The following is a 22,192-nucleotide window of genomic DNA, read 5'->3' on the forward strand; positions in this document are numbered from 1 at the left end:
GGTGGTGGAAGGTGTAACCTAGCCTATAGAAGAAAGCTAATGAAGCTAGTACAGGCGTTGGATTTGCTAGATGTGTGGAGGTTACAACATCAAAGGCAGCGCACATACACCTTTTATTCTCATGCCCAGAAGACGTACTCCTGCATTGATGCGCTTTGGTGTGTCGGGGGTTGGGTAGAACTAGAAAGCCTTCAATCAGAGATCTCGGGCTTTATATGGGGTCGACGATCCCCGAGGTTGGCGAAAAGGGTGATGTGGGGCTTGGCGGAACTGGGAGGGAGAGGGGTGCCCAACTTGGAGTAGTATTATTGGGCAGCTCAATTAAAGTTCATCTCCACTTGGAAGCAGGGCTACCCGTCCTCTATTAAAACTCTTGAGCAGAGCTTTGTGTGTAGCATATCTCTTGATGCGGCACTCTGGACCTCCCTCTCACATTGTGATTATAAGCAGCTGACTACAAACCCTTACATATCTCACTTGTTAACACCATGGAGCAGGCTGAAAATCAAGCTGAGGGGTTCTAGGTTGCCTTCCTCATTTGCATGCATTTCACAGGAACCAGGCTTTCAGGCAGGGCTTGGACGGGGGACATACATCACTTGTGCGCAAGGGACTGATTCGGTTCAGGGACCTTCTAGATGGGGAAGTAATGTGGAAATTCAAAGATTTCCAGGAGGAATACGGCCTGACTTCGTCAGATCATTTCCCATACTTGCAAGTGCAACATTACATATTAGATAGGGGATGGACGAGAAAGGATCCAGATGAGAGTGAGCATTTGGAGAATGTATGGGTCTCTGTGGGGAAGACTAGACAAGTTATTACTTTATTCTATTGTCTAATTAGGGGGGGGGACAGGTTTATTAAGTTTTCATATATGAGGGCATGGGAAGCTGATTTAGGGTGTGAAATGAGTGTTCAAGAATGGAAAGCTCTCTGTTTTTAAGTGAAAAATTCTTCTATATGTGTCTTAATCAAAGAAAATGTGGTGAAGAAGTTGGCACCTACATTCATATATGGTGCACTTGTTGCCAAATACAGGAATATTGGACTGGAGTAATCCGCTTGATAGCAACCACCCTAGAGATTGAGTGTGTCTGTGATCCTAAATGGTGTCTCCTAGAATGGGGGAACCAAAGAGGCCTGAAATGACAAAAAAGACTTAAGCGAATGTGTTTTGCTGCTGCAAAGATAATGCTTGCAGCCCACTGGAAACAGTCTAATGGGCCTTTTGTTTCCACTTGGCTGTTGAAGGTTAGAGTGCTGGGGGAGTTGGAAAAACTAACTGACCGCCGGTTGGGGAAGTTTGATCCTAAGGCAGTTGAATTGGTTCATCTGGATCAGTTGTTGGGCAATGTATAGAAGAAGGGGAGTTGGGAGAGGGGGGTAATGAGGGAGTAATTGAAGTATGTAAATTGAAGAAATTTGTGACTGTCTCTGGGAAAATATGACTAAAGTCTAGTGACTTTAGTCAGGTTTTCCCAGACAGAATCACATTTCACTTTCCTTATCATCTTGCTACACTAGCTTAGACTAGAAGGATATACCAAAGCTATCCCTCAAGGTGAAAGGAAGACAAAGCTCGCTCCAAAACAACCCTGCCAAAGTTATGTCTCCTCTGGCCAAGATATCAACCTTATAATACCTGACGAACAAATAAGTTGCAGCCTTGCAAATATCCTCTGGACACACTGCTATTGCCTTTGCTCATGGAGACAGAACCCAAGCCTGGCCTGAAACCCATGGATACTAGAGAGCCATTCATTGAACCTGAGCCATCAGGGAGTTTTAAAGGTTAGGCAGGTTGGAGTCAGGGTCCGCTGGACCACTAGGGTGTTTTAAGGTTGGGGGGGGGGGTTCACTGGACCACCAGGGATACCGTGCAAAAAACTTAACGACTGCGCCATACTTGCCATTAAGTTTTGTACATTAAAGGTAGGTGCTCAGTGCATGGAAATATCTGTGCATCAGCTGGAACACTCATTTCAATACTGATGAGCTTGTTGTAATATATTTACATAGGGTTATCAGTAGCTGCTCCGGGGAACTGTAAAAGGGACGCAGAACCCCTTTGTGCATTAGATGCTAAATAATGTTTGCTTTAGACTAGCTACAACCAGTATCATTAGGAAAGGGATCGTAAATAAGACCGAGAATACTATAATGCATCTGTATCGCTCCATGGTTCAACCTTACCTTAAGTACTGTGTTCAGTTCTTTTTTTTTGTTTTTGTTACATTTGTACCCCGCACTTTCCCACTCATGGCAGGCTCTATGCGGCGGGCAGTTCTGGTCATCATATATCAAAAAAGATATAGTGGAATTAGAAAAGGTTCAAAGAGCAATCAAAACGATAAAAGGGATGGAACTCCTCTCATATGAGAAAAGGCTAAAGAGGTTAGAACTCTTCTGCTTGGAAAAGAGATATGACTGAGGTCTACAAAATCCTGAGTAGTGTAGAATGAGTACAAGTGAATCGATTTTTTATTCTTTCAAAAAGTACAAAGAGTAGGAGACACTCAATGAAACTACATGGAAATACTTTAAAAACAAATAGGAGGAAATATTTTTTCACTCAATAAATAGTTAAGCTCTGGAACTGTTTGCCGGAGGATGTATTAACAGCAGTTAGCACATCTGCAATTTTAAAAAGGCTTGAACAAGTTCCTGGAGGAAATGTCCATTGTCAGCTATTGACATAGACATGAGGAAGCCACTGCTTGCCCTGGGAGATTGGTAGCATAGAATCTTGCTACTATTTGGATTTCTGTCAGGTACTTGTGAGCTGGATTGGCCACTGTTGGAAACAGGATACTGGGCTTGATGGACCATCGGTCTGACTCAGTATGGCTACTCCTATGTTATGTTTATGTTCTTATGGTTTATGTTCTTATGTATCGAATAAGTAAGGGTGAACTGAAAACCATTCCTTGTGAAAGAACACTGCAGCCACTGATATTGTAGCATGATATTATTTATTGCATTTGTATCCCACATTTTCCCACCTCTTTGCAGGCTCAATGGAGTTTAATTGTCAGAGTTATTGATTTTGCTGGATCAGATGCAAAAGTATCTCTCTATATAAAAGGCAACCCCAACGTTCTGAAGCCTCCACGGAAGTTGAGGCGCCCGAGATATCCGGTGTGCCCTGGAGTGTCTGCACCGCCCTCGCGTCAAAACGTCATGACGTCGAGGGCGGAGCTATGACACTCGAGGGCCGAAACGGAAACGCCACAGGCACGGCCACGGAGGCGCAGCCAAAAAAAAAAAAAAAACTCTCCCCACACACAGCCCCCAACAAGGCAAGTAGCTCGGAGGGACAGAGGGAGGGAGCCCCTTGCTAGTGCCTGTTTCATTGCGCTCAAACGGGCATTTTTTCCTAGTATATATATAAAATATACAGCTGCAAAGACTAATTGAAACAGTATCAGATAAACTGGTCTGGTTTTCACCTCCCCCCTGGAGACTACTGATAACAAAACCTAGCCGGGCGGATACTTATAGTCAATCAACACATCTCCAAAGTCTATATATTGAGAATAATCAAAAAGACTGGATGAAACTCACAGACAATGACTCAGAGACTGAAAAGCTCATCTACCCACCTAATCTGACAAAAGAAGTCCACCTACTCTCAGACAATGACTCTTAATCCTGTATGTGTATCTACCAGCAGATGTCCAGACAGAAAGTCATTAAACATGTGACCAGTTACCATGCTCCATCTCAAAACTAGATGAAACTAGTTTTCAACTATCCCTGAGATTATAAAAAGCCTGGAATATTTTCAGTTCGCTTTCTTGGCTCTGCCTCTTGCCTCTCTGCTGTTCCTGATCTGCACCTCCATGGACCTTGCTGGACTTCACACACATCCAAGATAAGACTCTCTCCAGGCTCCAGCAACAACTCTGCAACAAAAAGACTTCTTTTCCAGTAAGGACCTCCTTCATCACTCCAACCAGCAGCCGCCATCAAAGTGAGTTACCATTAATCCAGCCTAATTTATAATTCAGACTTTCTAACCTTGTGAAGCATATTTCCCTTGTGAAAGATCTCTAAAAACTGCCTCTCTTAACATTATTGCATTACTTGTATTCTAAATAAACATTTTAAAGTTAAATATATGGTCTTTATGTTCTGAGCACATGTCCTTAAACCTTACAGTGCAGGTTAATGTAATTCAACAAATATATTATTTAATTCCCCTTTTCTTACATTTTATTATTATATCTTACTTTTTACATTATATTTAATTGGTGGAGAATATTATTATCTTACACTATCACTGGAGAACGTCTTGGGAGCTGGTGCCTGTAATCCGTTGGGTTGGTCGTGAGCCCTTGGGCCCTGGCCGAGGCCAGCAGGGCGCCGACCCAGGCCAAGGGGAGACCGACCCACCACCGCACACCCCAGCTACACAATACCCCCTAAGCTACCCCTCCCCCCAGTCCCTCAGGAAGAAGGGAAATAGGCATACAGGCGGGCCTCGCGGCCGAACCGGAACCCACGCAGACAGAGCCACTCGTGCGAGCCTCACGGCTGAACTGGAACCCAATCACACACAGGGAGGGGTGAAAGAACCCAGAGGGCCCCAAGATGCCAGACACGCGCTGAACACCAGCAATAGGGCAGAGGGGGAAACAAAGGACCAGAGCGGGCCACGCCCACGCAGGGGACTAGCGCAGGACAGGGGAACTAACACAGCAACCCCCCCCCCCACCAGGGTAGGAGCCCCAGGCAGAAGCCAGAGGAACCAAACACAAAAGAAGGCAGAAAGCCTTTGCCTCAAACCCACTGTAGACAGAGGCACACAGAACATAAAGGGTTAAGCTTGTAGAGCCAGCAGAGAGCGAGTGCCATAAATCAACAAACAATCAGAGAGAACGCTTCCCCTCCCGAGAGGGAGTGGGGCCCATCCAAACAAACACACTGGCAGAGGCAGGAATACAATACACACAGTACACAAAGGGTTAAACTCACTGAGCCAGCAGGCCAGGACACTGGGAAGCGAAATCCTTAAAACAAACAAACAAACAAACAAAGGAGAACGCTCTCACTCAGCCCAGAGCCCCGGAGGCTGAGCAATGCCCAGCCCCCACTAAACCAACGAGCAGCTGACCCTGATTACAGAGCTACGCACACACACACACACAGCAGCAGCTAACCCAGAGGGAAGGAAAAGAATACTCTAAATCAACACAGATCCCTGTCAGAACCTAGAGCACGTTCTGAGAGAAACCTATCAGGCTTTCCTGTTACCACCAGATAAGTAACGCAAAAGCAGAGCAACTCTTCAGCTGCAGGCTAAAGTACTATCCCCTGACGTCAGCACAACCCCTGGCAGCCAATCAGAAGAGACGTCCCCCCCTCCCCCTCAGCCAAACCGGCAGAATCATAACAGTGCCAAACCCAAGCTCTGAACTGATCAGATAATAACAGAATCCCATGCAAGCTTCTCTGATGGGAGTAAGAAAATATGTTTTGTATAAGTTGAGAGAAGTCAGGAATTTTTGGGTTTGGCCAAAGACATTACTGAATGCAAGATTTCCATCTGAAAATGGAGAAATCAAAGAGCAGCCATTGACTCCCTTCAAATCCAGAATGGGCCAAAAGGTTCCTCCTTTCTTTAGGACTATAAAATAGATGTAATACCAGCTTTGACTCTGATCTTGAAGAGGAACAGTCTCTATGGTGTCCAAGCCAAGGAGACAATGCAAGGGATCCCACACCTACACTATATGCTTGAGATTTGACCTGCAAGAGTACACTATAAATGTATTTTAGAAAGGATGAGAGTATAACCATTCTGGATCACTTCCAAGATGCACTGATCTAAGGTGATAAGAATCCACTCTCAAAGATACAGATGAAGTCTGCTTTCCACCTACATATCGGTGGGGAGGCCCCACTGTTCTTCAATAGGAACTCTTTGGGGCAGTGGATGGAAAGGAAAAGAAGGTGCTGCTCCCCAGTATCTTGACCCAATGAAAATGAATGCTCACTTCTGCACACACATGCAAGAACAAGAACACTTTGTAGAGATCCGGGAATGTCCCCAATCCATTGCACAAGATCTACTAGCTGATACTTTCATGGATTGGGTCCTGTCTTCTGGAAGGCACCGGTGTCTAGACTCACCCACATACTTAACTAACCTCTTGAGATCTTCCCCAAAAAGCAGGCAACCCCCAAAAGGAAGTTTACTCAACTGAGTCTTAGAGGCAGAATCAGCCAAGAAAGCTGTCCCCCAACTCCTAAAAAATTACCTCTAACAAAACCAGGATCTGCTGAATCCATCGTAAAACTACCTAAGCTACACAACCTCCACAGACCACTGCCTGGGCCCCAAGGGCCATGAAACTAAAGGCCTGTTTAATGAGCAAAAGAAGCAGTAAAAAAAACAGAGGCAATGGATCCAAACCAAATAGTATGTCACAAAGAAAGCAGATGCACAAGTGACCAAGTAGTTGAATATTTCACAAACTTTATTAATTCATCAAAACCAAACACCCAACATAGCCACGATTCAAAAAAAAAAAAAATTCTTTATCCAGAGTGTAACAATTCAATTTGAATGATTTACTTGATGAAAAGCAAACTGTTCAAGTGTATCATCATAAGTCAAAAAATAAAACAATGTCAAATGTCTTCAAATAAAGATAAAAATATAGCAGTTACCTAATAGCAAACAGCAGAAATCATCACACACATCCAACCTGTAACTGAAAAAAGATCAACCCCAAAAAAAAAAATATCGAAAGAAGAGAAATCACTACAAAAACTGCTCTTCAATAATACAAAACAAAAACACTGTAAATCACTAAACAGTATAATGTTCGAGCAGTTACATACTCAAAGAATATTTGTGTGTGTAGGAGAACCCTCAGTTTAAATAGACAGTATGGCACCCAGTGGGCATTAAAGTGCTTCAACAGCAGCGATTGCAAGACCTTCTTCGGTTTTACCCACTAAAGCAACTTTTACTGTGAAGAAATAGTCTGCTTGACCATTGAGGTCGCATCGTTGAGATACGTTTATTGTTCATCTTATTCATAGAGGACACTTAAATTATATTTTGTGTGGACACATAAGCACTATATTTAACACAATTCACTGTTTTGTACAATGTTTATGTAGAATGGAGATACCCTAGAATGTTATAGACTCTAACGGTAAAAGTTGCTTTAGCAGATAAGACCGAAGAAGGTCTTACAATCGCTGCTGATGAAGCACTTTGGAGCCCACTGGGTGCCATACTGTATTTAAACTGAAGGTTCTCCTTATACACACAATTTTATTTTTCGATGCAACTGCTCAAACATTTTGCCTGTTTAGTGATCTACAGTGTTTTTGTTTTCTATTATTGAAGAGCAGTTTTGTACTGAAAAATAAGATGGCATAACTGCTCTCTCTTTTTATTTACAGAGGTGGTCAGGTAAAAGTCCATAGATCAATACAACAGCTAAGTATTATGATGACAAAGTATTTGTGGCAGAGTATCTCCAGCTGAATGTTTAAGGATGTATCAATACTATAACACTGTAATAGGCCTATTAAGAGCTAAAGATTTTTTTTTTAATGTGTAGGAATCTAAGAATAGGCTGGCTCTTCAGGCATGACTGTTTTACAAAACTTGGGTCTTCCACACAGTGAACCCTGGTTTATTTTTCCCAGTGCACAGTAACAATTTTATCTCGAAGCACACTTTGAAGCTCATCGTTAACTGGTCAGAACTACAGTTGCTGTTGTATTAGGGATATCATGCTTGTCCTAAACAAAGCATACCGTTTAAAATTATTTTGAGGCTACCATACTGCTGGCTTATCTGAAATCTGCTTTTCTTTCACTTTTTTGTTTTAAATATTTGCTAGAATGTACCCAGCAGAAGTGCCTTTGATCATTTCCTATTTTCCCTGTGAATCACCAGCTTCACTTCCATATGTTTCCTGCCCTCTAGATTTTTGTATAATGGTGATGCCTCAGTGTTTGGAGGAGTTCCTGAACATGTGTGCATTCTGTTTTGTTTACAGATTGTGGCATACCACTGGCACTTTGAAAAGCACTGTCAATTTAACACTGTCACAGATAAATCACATCACCCTCACCCCTCCCAACTTACTGTGGAATTAGGCACCAGCTATTTATAAAAGCTGTTTATTGTATCCATTGGGTATTAGGTATAAATATGTATGCAAATATGTGAGCTCATTTTCTGGAAAAGACCTCTTTCTAGAGTTTGAAAAAATGGTAGCCCTAATCATGGAAGACACTTGAAATACAAATATATTCACAATCATTAGCCATGCTTTCAGATGAACACTTCAGAAGAAATAGCACTCTGTTTCCCCAAGATGTACCTCTCTGTCACATTACAGAAATCGCAAAGAGAATGCTGGTCCCTAGATAAAATGAGCAACAAAACTAGAAAACCAGATAAGCAACACAGGATAATGGATGACAAATAGCTTGAATAAAATTATCTTAAGAGATGGGCCACTGGGGCCCAGGTTCTGCATTTTATGTAGGAGGCCCCAGATCCTGGCATTGCAGCAGGGGTGAGCAAGTACTAAAGATTTCAAGATTTCCACAATGAATATGCATGAGATCTATTTGCATACAATAGAAGCAGTACATCATATCAATCTCATCCTGACTGGATTTTGTGGGAGGGTTGGGACTAGAGGCATAAAAAAAGGTATGTTGTGAGGGTGAATGTGAAAGTGTGAGAGTGTGGAGGAGGGAGGAAAGTTCACATTTCCCTCTCCCCTTCTACTCTAATTCATGCCAGTTCGCGCTGAAGGAAAGGAGTAAGAGAATGTTATGTATGAATGCATCCTCCCTCCCTCCCTCCCTCTAATGCAGGGGTGTCCAACCCTGGCCCTCGCTAAGTCTGGTTTTCAGGATTTCCACAATGAATATGCATGAGATCTATTTGAATACAATGGAGGCACTGCATGCAAATACATCTGATGCAGATTCACTTAAGAAATCCTGAAAACCTGACTGGATTGTGGCCCTCAAAGACCGAGGTTGGACACCCCTGCTCTAATCAATCCCAATATGAACTCAGGAGGATGGGGGGGGGGGGGAGATGAGATGCGAGTTTGCTTACACTTTTCTCCCTCTTGCCAAAGCCGGTTGGGGGAGTGTGCAAATATCTCCCTATTAATCAGTCTCACTGGTGGTGGTGGTGGGGGGGGGGGGGGGGCCCTTAGTCCTTTGGGTCCCAACCTAGGTTAAGGGATGTTACTAAGCCCAAGAAACTTACCTGAAGGAAAATAAACCTAAAACAATATAAAATAAAGCCCTATAAACCATAGAACTCCCCCTCCCCCCCAAAACCCTGGTGTCTGCTTCTACTAAAGGTCAGAAGCACAATATATAAAATCTATGCAGATGGTATTTGCCTCTTCAAAACTGAACTGCAGAGGAAACAAGGTGGCCTGCATGCCAACACACCTACGCTCATCTTTTGACATCAACAAGAGACTTCAACTGATAGTAGATGGCACACAATATATGGAAAGAAAAAAATGGATTAAAGCAACAGTGCTTCCCCCTCATTACAAAACTAAAGTCTGTTGCACATAGGGAGATAACCTTGATAAAGTTCAGTCGAGGGAGTTTTTTAAAAAATTGTTTTACCGAGATAATATCATATGGTAGATGGAATGAGACGGAAAGATGACTTTGGATTCTGCACAGACAATTTTCCAGGCTCTTAGTTCATTAATCTGAATAGTTTTTTTTTTTTTTGGTGCTTGAAACTTTTAGAAAGGGATTCCAAGGAGGTTCATCTTTCAGCTACTAATGCTCACCGTACTCACAGCAGGTGGCAAATTCTTCTCACGAGTGAACAGTATGGCTGCTTCAAGTTGATAAGAAAACTCACTAAAAAATATGAAATACTTTAAAACAAACTGCCATACTGGGAGAAACCAAAAAGTCTGACAAGACCAGTATCTTGTTTCCAACAGTGGCCAAACCAGATCAGAAGTACCTGGTAGAATCCCAAAGAGTAGAAAGATTCTACGCTACTTACTCCAGGGATAAGCAGTGGATTTCTTCAAGTCCACCATAATAAAAATTTATGGACTTGCCTCCAGGAACACCTCTAAACTTTTTTTTCAAACTTAGCTACATGAGCCAAGGGAAATCTTTCTTGTCTCACCAATCTGCTACATTTCTTTGAAAGGGTGAATAAATATGTGGATAAAGGTGGGCCAGTTGACATTTTGACAAATGTCCTCTGAAAATCCAGATACACAACTCGTGAGGAAATTAAAAAGTCATGAGATAGGATTAAGAACTGGTTAAAAGAAAAGAGAGTAGAATAAAATGGTCAATACTCTCAAAGGAGAAGGTAGATAGTGGGGTTCCCCAGGGATCTGTGCTGGGACTGCTGCTTTTTAACGTATTTATAAATAATCTGGAAACAGGAATAACACATGGGGTAATCAAATTTGCTGATGACACAAAGTTGGGTTAAATCACAAGAGGGTTGTGAAAATTTGCAAGAGGACATTACGAGATTGGGTATCCTAATGGCAGATGACATTTAGAGGGAATCCAGAAAGTTATATTAGGGCCTTAAATCGTATTTCTTGGCCCTTAATGCAACTTAAATGGCCCTAACTCCATTTGACTAGAAATACCGTGGCAATATTTATGTTGCTTCAGGTTAAGTAATAATGAGATGCAAAACATGCAAATACAAGAAAGCACAAAGGCAGACGGTCTGCAAACTCCAAGATGGAAAATGAACAGAGCAGATCGTTAAAAGACAAACGTAATTTATTGTTAAGAACCAATTAAAAAATATATATATATACACACATAAACAGCCCGACACAGGCCGTGTTTCGCCCAACCGGGCTGCTTCAGGGGCTACAAAAGAGATAATAAAATAATGTAAATAAAATAGACATATATATTGTTTGTCATATACATACCGTGGTGGAAATAAGTATTTGATCCCTTGCTGATTTTGTAAGTTTGCCCACTGACAAAGACATGAGCAGCCCATAATTGAAGGGTAGGTTATTGGTAACAGTGAGAGATAGCACATCACAAATTAAATCCGGAAAATCACATTGTGGAAAGTATATGAATTTATTTGCATTCTGCAGAGGGAAATAAGTATTTAATCCCTCTGGCAAACAAGACCTAATACTTGGTGGCAAAACCCTTGTTGGCAAGCACAGCGGTCAGACGTCTTCTGTAGTTGATGATGAGGTTTGCACACATGTCAGGAGGAATTTTGGTCCACTCCTCTTTGCAGATCATCTCTAAATCATTAAGAGTTCTGGGCTGTCGCTTGGCAACTCGCAGCTTCAGCTCCCTCCATAAGTTTTCAATGGGATTAAGGTCTGGTGACTGGCTAGGCCACTCCATGACCCTAATGTGCTTCTTCCTGAGCCACTCCTTTGTTGCCTTGGCTGTATGTTTTGGGTCATTGTCGTGCTGGAAGACCCAGCCACGACCCATTTTTAAGGCCCTGGCGGAGGGAAGGAGGTTGTCACTCAGAATTGTACGGTACATGGCCCCATCCATTCTCCCATTGATGCGGTGAAGTAGTCCTGTGCCCTTAGCAGAGAAACACCCCCAAAACATAACATTTCCACCTCCATGCTTGACAGTGGGGACGGTGTTCTTTGGGTCATAGGCAGCATTTCTCTTCCTCCAAACACGGCGAGTTGAGTTCATGCCAAAGAGCTCAATTTTTGTCTCATCTGACCACAGCACCTTCTCCCAATCACTCTCGGCATCATCCAGGTGTTCACTGGCAAACTTCAGACGGGCCGTCACATGTGCCTTCCGGAGCAGGGGGACCTTGCGGGCACTGCAGGATTGCAATCCGTTATGTCGTAATGTGTTACCAATGGTTTTCGTGGTGACAGTGGTCCCAGCTGCCTTGAGATCATTGACAAGTTCCCCCCTTGTAGTTGTAGGCTGATTTCTAACCTTCCTCATGATCAAGGATACCCCACGAGGTGAGATTTTGCGTGGAGCCCCAGATCTTTGTCGATTGACAGTCATTTTGTACTTCTTCCATTTTCTTACTATGGCACCAACAGTTGTCTCCTTCTCGCCCAGCGTCTTACTGATGGTTTTGTAGCCCATTCCAGCCTTGTGCAGGTGTATGATCTTGTCCCTGACATCCTTAGACAGCTCCTTGCTCTTGGCCATTTTGTAGAGGTTAGAGTCTGACTGATTCACTGAGTCTGTGGACAGGTGTCTTTCATACAGGTGACCATTGCCGACAGCTGTCTGTCATGCAGGTAACGAGTTGATTTGGAGCATCTACCTGGTCTGTAGGGGCCAGATCTCTTACTGGTTGGTGGGGGATCAAATACTTATTTCCACCACTGTATGCATCTGATTTAAAATAATATTATCAAACAGTCACATATAAACATGTGCACATATGCAGAGATTTCAACATAAAATATGAAATAACATTAATATAAAATCCATGAGAGATAAAATATATTGTAATATAACACCAATATCCCAAACAGTAAAAGGATTGTTGTGTAGGTGGGTGTCTTTTGCCTTAAACTTCTATTATGCTAATGTTTTGTAATAATGATATATCAGCTATGGTTTCTCTTTTGCATTATATTATATTTTATATGCTTTCTATATGTTTTCAGTCCAGTACAGATGTCTATTATTTTATTTTAATATCATAGCTTTTTGTTTGGGATATTGGTGCAGATGCATATGTATATGAAAAACAATATATATATGTCTATTTTATTTACATTATTTTATTATCTCTTTTGTAGCCCTTGAAGCAGCCCTGTTGGGCGAAACACAGCCTGTGTTGGGCTGTTTATGTGTATATATATATATATTTTTTTAATTGGTTCTTAACAATAAATTACGTTTGTCTTTTAACAAACATGCAAATACATGCTTCGCATCTCATTACTATCGAAGTACCCTAATGCAACTTGCTGTGGTACACTGCAAGTTGTGGTAGGGCCCAAAATTCATGGTAAAATAACTCCAGCGTTTATCATGAGCTGACAGAGAGGGTTCCCGCCCCCATTCTCCACCCCTCCAAGATGCAAGGCCCCCCTCCCCATATTGCTATAGCCCTACAGGGGCTACCTTGGGAAGTACTGGTGGTCACTCTTGCCTAGTCCAGTGCTTTCAGTAAAATACGGTGATTATAGTTAGGGTACCTACACTGACTACATAGCTTATTACCTTTAGATTTTAAGCTCGCTTGAGCAGGGACTGTCCTTCCCCTTGTCTAAACTTGTACAGCGCTGCGTAACCCTGGCAGCGCTATAGAAATGCTAAGTAGTAGTAGTAGTAGGTATTATGTTTCCTGGAAAAATGACAGCTATCAATAGTTGCAGAAGAATAGAGGCTAGTAAGTAATATTTTTAATCACATTTTTGGGGGGTGGGAGGGGGTTAGTGGCCACTGGGGGAGTAAGGGGAGGTCATCCGGTCATGTACGGTACTTTTTTGTGACTTATTCGTTAATAAAACAGATCTACACCAAAATGTTCAACTTATAGCCCTGGATGTTTTTATTTTGTTCCATTATGGCAGAAAAACATACAAATGTTAGGAATGCCCAGATCCCACCCTTAACACACCACTGATACGCCTCCTTGTGATTTGAATGCACTTCTGACGGACTTCATAGAAAAACATCTAAAAATTGGTTTTGAAAATACTAATTTGGACGTTTTTCTCTTTTGAAAATGAGCCCCATAGTAACATAGTAGATGGCAGCAGAAAAAGATCTGTTCGGTTCATTCAGTCTGCCCAACAAGATAAACTCATAGTCTCAGCTAAAGTGAAAATAAAGAAGTGGGGGGGGGGGGGGGGGGGGGGGGAGGGAGAGAGGGTAGCCTTGCCTGGTGCCATGATACATTGAAAAGTCCTCCGAGAGCACCCCATTGACACACATTCTAGTTCTGGGTTAAAACACAATGACTGAACAGCATCCAAAAATCTATCCTCCAAACCATATGCAGTGCCATAGCGAGGGCTAATGGCACTCGGGGCAGGTCGCCGCTGCGCACCCCCACCCCCCCCAGGTGCAGCACGGTGCGACCCCCCCTCTGCGGCGCACCCTCCCCCTCCGGAGCGACCCCCCCCCCCTCGGACCGCATTCTTACCTGCGGGAGGGCCGATCCGCCCCGAGTGCACGTCACTCGGAGCTGCGTCGGCCCCGCTGGTTCACTGCTCTCTCTGCCCCGGAACAGGAAGTAACCTGTTCCGGGGCAGAGGGAGCAGGGAACCAGCGGGGCCGGCACCCCCCCCCCCCCCCGAGCACGTGCACACGCGGCGGACAGCCCCTCCTTCCTACGCCACTGACCATATGCTCTTTAAGCCTTATACATAAAGTCTCAAATGACTCAATCGAAGGCCTTCTCTGCATCAAAGCAGCTACCTCCAAGGATGTCAAAACTTTCCTCATATTCTTAACTGCAAACCCATCCCTTACAAACCTTACTTGTAAATCATGGATTACACTGGGGATAACTCTGGTCAGCCTATTAGCCATAATTTTGAAATGATTGGCAAAAAATTAAATAAAGATATTGGTCTATATGATTTTGGCATCAACAGGTCTTTCCCCTCAGCTTGGGAGTACAATTATTTGTGCAAGATTCAGGGTAGCAGGCAATTCCCTTGGAACTATAAACTTTTACAAGAGATCACTAGACCCTCTATATTTAATCGTATTATAGAATTCGAGTTGAAATCCATCTGTCCCTCTGGCTTTGCAAAGGGAACTCTGCTTAATCACCCAGTCCACTTTATCTTTCAGAATTGATGAGTTAAGAAACGGAACATTTGAATTGCTAAGGTGAGGTATGTTCAAACATGCTGCTCCATTCAGTCCCTCATCAGGATGTTGTGCATAGAGCCTTTCATAATAATTGCAAAATAGGTTCATATGTCATTATCAACACTAGTTTCCACCCCTAGTTCATTTTCAAGTGGGCTATTTTTCTAAGAGTTTGCCAGTTTTGGACTAGCCTAGACAGCAGTATCCTGCTCTTATTACTATATTTATACAGGTGATACTTATAATATGCACAATACTTTTGAGCTCTCTGGTGTAATGTCTCATATAGTGGAGGAGTGGCCTAGTGGTTAGGGTGGTGGACTTTGGTCCTGAGGAACTGAGTTCGATTCCCAGCACAGGCAGCTCCTTGTGACTCTGGGCAAGTCACTTAACCCTCCATTGCCTGCCGCATTGAGCCTGCCATGAGTGGGAAAGCGCGGGGTACAAATGTAATAAAAATAAATAAATAAAATAATGTCTCATTCAGGAACACCTGCAGTGCCACTAAATGCAATTTCTTATCCTTTGTGGGTGACATCCCATAGAGCCGATGGGCTTCTACAATCTGTCATTCTAGTTTCAAGATTGCTTACTCTCAAGCTTTTTTCTTATAGCTTTAAAAACTAACTGTACTGAAAATCACAATTACTTGGTGTGTTTCCAAAATGATTAACCACAATCCACTCTAACACAAACCAGTGTCTGTCAAGTTTAACAAAAAGTGGAGAAAAAAAACAAGACCTCAATAGTCAAACCCACGCTCCTTACAAAAGCATAGAGCTAGGGAATACAACCATCACAGGCCAAAAAAACCCCTCCAAATAAATGCAAAAATAGGCAGAGTGAAGTGCTGTAGTCATTTAAACAGGAAAAAAACAAAAGGACTGCAAGCAAACATTCTTCATTCCAATAGTTAATCAAATCAAATCTTATCTTCATATCGCCAAAACTCCAACAATCGTTTCACTGTAGTCCATCAGTCTATATCCGACAAGGTTTCCCTGTTTCGAATAGCTACATCAGGGGAAATACTCCTGTTCCAAGGCCTCTACTTGCTTCCAAATGGTGAACTGGCAGACAAAGACGCCAACCTCATTTTCAACTTGTTGGGAAAAAACCCCCAGTCTCACTTCCACCAATTACACAACAGCGTGCTCAAAAAAAACCTCCCAGTTAACACAGCTTTTGCTGTTTTCCAGAACAGATCTGGGTCCCATTCGTGCTCTATATTGTGCTTGTGGAAATCCTTCCACTGTGTACTTAAATATTTCCTAAAAGCATTATCTTTGCATAGGGGCATTGCTAGCGTTTAGCGCACATTTATTTTTAGCCCGCACTAAAAACGCTAGCGCGCCTTTGTAAAAGGATCCCTTAATTTTCAAAGTTAGGCAATGAAACCCTTTGAAAGGTTAGCCTAAAAAAGGACAAATATAAGTAGGTAGCTGTAGTTACATGACCCTTTGTGTACATATAGGAGCAAAAACATAGCACTTGCATGCGTTAGTGCCCTAAGCGCTATTCTATAAGGGCATGCGTAAGTGCTGTAGTGTGTAAGTGTAAGGGATGTACAAAGGGTACAGCATGAGAGGGCGTAACTTAGAAAATACTGTGTTACACATGCCCTTGCCTCATAAAGGGGCCCTTTTACCAAGCCGTGCTAAAAAGTATCCAGCACTGTCGTCAGTGTGTGTGTTTTCTGCATGCTGCGGTCACTTTTATCATGGTGGTAAAATGAGTGCATGATTTCTTTAATGGTCACATGCTAATTTCCCAATTAGCATATGGCCTTTACCAAATGAGCCCTTACCAACAACTATTTTGTTGGCACTAAGGGCTTCCGTGCTAACCCTGCGGTAAATCGGACAGCACTTTCAGCATGGGATTAGCGCAAGCTAAAGGACACACTACCACAGGACGCCTCAGCAATACTTTTTGCTGCAGGGTAGGCACCTTAGTAAAAGGGCCCCTTAGCCACCTGCAGTCATACCAGCTCTATGGTTGGTATAATTGTGGGCACCTAAATGTAAGACGCGTTGATGTCGGGTTATGCTAACATTCTAGAATGGAATCTGGGTGCCCTGGGGCTGTCACAGAACAGGCTTTCACTGTGTAGCATTAGGGTGCATACAAGGAGACACCCACTTATCGAATTGCCACCTAAGTCTTTTTTTCTGTAGAATTATGTAATCCCTTATTAGGTTGGGGATTACTAGCAGAGTAAGTCCCTATAGAGAGTCACTGGGGGGGAGTGACTGGGAGGTCCCTGGGTAGGAGGAAGCCCAGCCATAGGGGAGTAACTTTGAAATAAAATGTATAGAAAAGTGCACTGAACAGGAAAAGTGATGGGGAGGTAGAGTTAGATGTTAATAAAAGAGTTAGTTGCCCTTTAAGCATGAGGCTGGGGCCTGGGAGTTGTTGAGTTTCTGCTTGTAACTGTGGGTCTTTGGTTGCCTGCAAGCCCCTGCCAAGTAACCCAAAGAAGGAGAAGGGGGATCCCATTTAAAACCTTTGGCTGGAAAGAGCTGTAGCTCAGCAGAACCACAGCTGTGACAGAGGAGAGCTACGGGTGGGCAGTGGAGAGACCTAGCCCGGAAGTGTGGGACAGGAGCCAGGGAGGGTCAATCCCAAGACCAGGGTGAGCCAACGCAAAGGTCACCTGGAAGGAGGTCTGGCAAGGAGGGTCTGAACTGTAAAAGTGAAGAGCACAGCCTTTGGGACACTTTTCTCTGAGACAGGCATGGACAGGAGACTGTAAAAAGTGTAAATAGCCCTGTTTCAGAGCACCTTGTAAAATATATCTTAAGGGAGGAGAATACAGGAGTTCCCTCAGGGAATATTGGAAGAACAATGTATTTAAAGGTTGCACAAAGTGATGTACTATGCAGTTGGAATGTTCCTGTGGTTTCAAGTTGAAGAATAAACTGTTTTGAGTTTTAAGCTGCTGACTATGGAGTGGTCATTTTGGACTTTTAGAGAGTATTTTAAACCTGACTAACTTAATAGCCAGCCTTATCTCCCATAGCAGCATCTGGACTTGTTTTGAATTTCCTGGGGGAGAAGAGGGTCATCCCACCCGATATCATTTCTTTTCCCAGGTAGAGGCTCCGCGTGCCAAATTAGTGTGTGAGTGAGGGTCCACAGAAGTCTGCCCTTTGCGGGGGATCCAACCCACTCGGACCCTGGACCCAAAAGTACCCAGGCATAGAGAGCATTAAAATTCTGTGTGTTTTGGATGTATAAAGGATGCTTCCTCTGCACAGCAAAGAATGTGGCTCCTTTTCCATGCAGTCAACCTCTTTTTAACTACTTATCTAAAATATATTTTTAAACTATAAATGGACAGTGTAAATCCTAAGTAGAGTTAGGTTAGTTTTAGAAATCTACACACAGAGATTGCAGGGAATTCTGTCACAGTCCTTGTCATTTTATTATTCTTTCTATACTCTGCATTTTAAATCTTCCCCTCAAGCCTTTGCACCTTAACTGAACAATTTTCTGCCCATAGCTTTCTTTTTCTTGTCCATAATCACGTTACAGAGATGATTATTAATATGAATTTTCCACTTGAGTTCAGAACAGCTCCACCTTTAGAATGAGTTCCTTTGTCTACCGCCTCTCCTGTGTTTGTGAGTCAAATATGGGGCTGAATGCTCACTGGAAGCAAGTGAATGGAAGATAAGCCTTGACAATAGGCAAATAAATGCAGCTTGCAAGCTCCAGAATTCTGCTCATTCAGCCATGTGTGTGTGTGTTTTCCAGTGTTCCCAACACACGCTGTGAATTTCTCCCTCATGTCTCTGAATTCAAAACAGGTATGCTTAGCCAAATCTAGTCATACTAACCCATCCCCCACATCCAACCCTGCCCCTAATGTACACTCTCTCGCCAACCCTCTGACAACCCTCACCGCCCACTCCAATCCCCTCATCTGTTGCTCATAATCCAGCTATTCAAGGTCTTGCACTTTGAAAGACATGTGCGCTGTAATGCTGTTGAACTCCTGAGGCTTTGATCGGTTGTATTACAAATGATTATTACCTTCCCCTTCCACCACTATTATATTGCTTTATGTGCCTCCTGCCAGCCGTATGGGGTTGGAACAAGTCCATTAAGGGGGAGCACCAGGCCAGAGAACAGCAGCAAATCCCAATTACCATGAGACAATGTCAAGGCACCAGTATAACTTGGATTTGTCTAGCTCTGCAAGCAAGTTGTGATAGCAGTTAGCTGTGGGCACCCTCCCTCATGTACCAGCCATACAAAGCAGCATTTGTTTTGGCTTACCCCTCCTACGAGCTGTGCCCCATCCAGATTTTTATATGAAATTCTTTTATTAATGGAATCAATTGGATAAATACAACAATACTGAACATTAACACGTATCCAATGTTCTGCTCACATGATAAAACCCCATTAAAATCCACCAAGGAGCAGCACGGTAGTTCTGTAGAATCCTGCACACTGTTATCCATCAGACTGTTAAGCTGCTCTGGCCACTATCAAATCCCACCCATTATCTCCTTTAATTCATTTTGAATCTACATGGCGCACGGCATGCATAAGGAGTCAAAGTGAAAACGCATGAAGGGACATTTAAGTAGCTGGTGATACCCATCAGCGTAATCTTTGCTCAGAACACTTCTCACTTGCCGCAAATCATTTGTGATAAACGCTACAAACCAGTGATCGTTATTTTTTTTAAAAACGCAACAGAAACGGGAATATAATTCTTGATTTTATGTTGCTTTTCACTCTCACAGCAGATCCTGCATGACACAGAGTTGTACTCCATCATCTACTAGACTTCGTTAATTTTAAATCCCTCGATTCCATATATTTCTTCACCACACTAGCAACAATTGCACTGCTTCCAATAGAAATAAAATGCCTCCTTTGAGACAAGACATCCCGAAGCTCATCGTGTGTGTGACCGCACCCATTGGCACACTACATCATATACAGACATACCATAGTAAAAGCTTTCCCTAATACACAGTACCCTCAGAACAGTGCTCCGTGATACTATCAAACCTCAAAACTATTCCACACTTCATGAATGTATTTGAAGTAGCCCACTTGTACGCTTTGGGTACTTTGATGGCAACCTCTGAACGGAAGCATTAACTGCATCTTCTTTCTATTAAGGGAACGCCACATTTCAGAATGGAGGTGCAAGTTCTGGACTGCGGTCCTCTCCCACAGATTTAAAAGCTGCAGATCATACCTTCACCGACTCCATTGACGGCAACGTTGTCCATGAAACCAGCTCTGCTTGAATTGGACAATGCTGATTCCAGTCGAATCACAGCTTTCTCCAGCCTTTCCAGTAATCCTGCCATTTCTGCCATTCTGGAACAGAAAAAAAAAAAAAGATGAGTCTGTTAACTGATCCAACATAAGCACATAGTTGTCTGGGTTTTGGGGTTTTTTTTTTTTTTTCACTGTTCTGATTTTCAGTTCTTTTAACTGTCAAGCAATTTCCTGATAGAACAGGAAAAAAAAAACCTATGCAGAAACAACCTGGCAGAGTCTTAAAAACTCTGTGACCCACTTACATCATGAATCTGTAATGACTTAAATGTCTGTTCTGTTTTTCTTGTAACAGTTAACAATGTGAAGTAATGACACATTCCGTATTTCCTGAGTCACGCTGGAGGGAGCACGGTAAAAAGGATGCATATGGGATACATACAAGGAAAGACCATGTGGGTATCTCCTCCTCTTCAACTTCAGCGTTCTGAAAATATATCTTACTAAAGAACAGACAATGAAACTGTACAAAACACCATTTGGCTAATAAACCAACGGGCAGGATAGCTCAAACTTTCTCTTATAAGCTATAAAATATTCCAGCGCAAACTTCGTGCACATGTAGGTGTTAAACCAAACTCACTGTTGACCATAACAGGTAGGTGTTACTCTATGGAATTGATGCATCTCAGGTTACAGGTTTTCACTACACAATTACAGATGTTCTGAAACTTGCTCCCTGAACGGACGGACGATTGGTTGGTTTCTGTGAATATCATCCAGTCAAGGGTTCCCTGTAGCTTATACTTCCATGACTTTTTATAATTAATTATTTACAGTTTAAATGATCATCCTATCCATACCTCCTTACACTAAATATCACCTGGAAAGATCTTAGAACAGGGGTAGACAACTTTAGTCTAGCACTGAATTTCATGTGGCCCCTGAGACCATGGAAGATCTACACAGAAAATGTCATTAACCAGAATTTTGGCAATTTTAAATATTGAATTTCACAAATATTTTCAGAATAGCCACTCAAGTCATTTGTTTCCATCATTTTTAGTTATATTTGTACTTATTTATTTATTCATCACAAGTGGTCTATGAAGCTTTATGCATTTTTAGTTCCAACATTATGTAATGTTGTAGCCCACTAGGGATATTACAGACATTTATGCAGCCCCCTGTGTATACTGGTTTCCCGCCCTGTCTTAGAATGATATCTTAGGGTAATCAAGATTTGATGAGAAGAACACTATGGAGTCACTGTCCAGGAAAAGGATCTAGGTGTTATCATTGATGACACGTTGAAACCCTTTGCTCATATGCAGTGGTGTCTAAGAAAGCAAATAGAATGTTAGGAATTATTAGGAAAGGAATGAAGAACAAAACCAAAAATGTTATAATGCCTGTGTATCACTCCATGGGGCAACCGCACCTCAAATACTGTGAGTTCTGGTTACCACATCTCAAAAATTATATAGTGGAATTAGAAAAGGTACCGAGAAGGGTGATGAAAATAATAAAAGGGATGGGACCACTTCCCTATGAGGAAAGGCTAAAATGACTTGGGCTCTTCAGCTTGGAGAAGAGACAGCTAAGAAGAAATATGATAAAGGTATACAAAATACCGAGTGGAGCGGAACAGCTAGATGTGAATCCCTTGTTTACTCTTTCCAAAAATACTAGGACTAGGGGGCACACAAAGAAGCTACTAAGTAGAAAATTTAAAATGAATTGGAGAAAATATTTCTTCACTCAACAAGTAATTAAACTCTGGAATTCATTGCCAAAGAACGTGGTAAAAGCAGTTAGCTTAGCAGAGTTTTAAAAAGGTTTGGATCGTTTCCTAAAAGTCCATAAGCCATTTTTAAGATGGAAAAATCCACTGCATATTCTAGGATAAGCAGCATAAAATCTGTTTTACTGTTCTCGGATCTTGCCAGGTACTTGTGACCTGGATTGTCCACTGTTGGAAACAGAATACTGGGCTTGATGGACCTTCGATCTGTCCTAGTATGGCAAAGCTTATGCTCTTATGTTCTTAACATGCATAGGTTTGTGCTTTATAGTGTGCATGCAATGTTGAATCTACTACATGAATGATGATCCCGAT

General features: G+C 42.4%; 1 protein-coding gene across 2 annotated transcripts in view; it reads right to left on the reverse strand.

Moving 5' to 3' along the window:
• LOC115459067 (adenylyl cyclase-associated protein 2-like) overlaps positions 1 to 22,192 on the reverse strand; it is a 125,867-nt gene that overhangs the window by 64,203 nt on the left and 39,472 nt on the right. For both annotated transcript variants that reach the window (XM_030188930.1, XM_030188931.1), the window contains exon 2: positions 20,048 to 20,172. In XM_030188930.1, coding sequence (XP_030044790.1) covers positions 20,048 to 20,171 — 124 coding nt within the window. In that variant the 5' untranslated portion in view covers position 20,172. The remainder of the gene's footprint in view (positions 1 to 20,047; positions 20,173 to 22,192) is intronic.

Source organism: Microcaecilia unicolor, unplaced genomic scaffold (genome assembly GCF_901765095.1).
Source record: "Microcaecilia unicolor unplaced genomic scaffold, aMicUni1.1, whole genome shotgun sequence".
Lineage (NCBI taxonomy): Eukaryota > Metazoa > Chordata > Amphibia > Gymnophiona > Siphonopidae > Microcaecilia > Microcaecilia unicolor.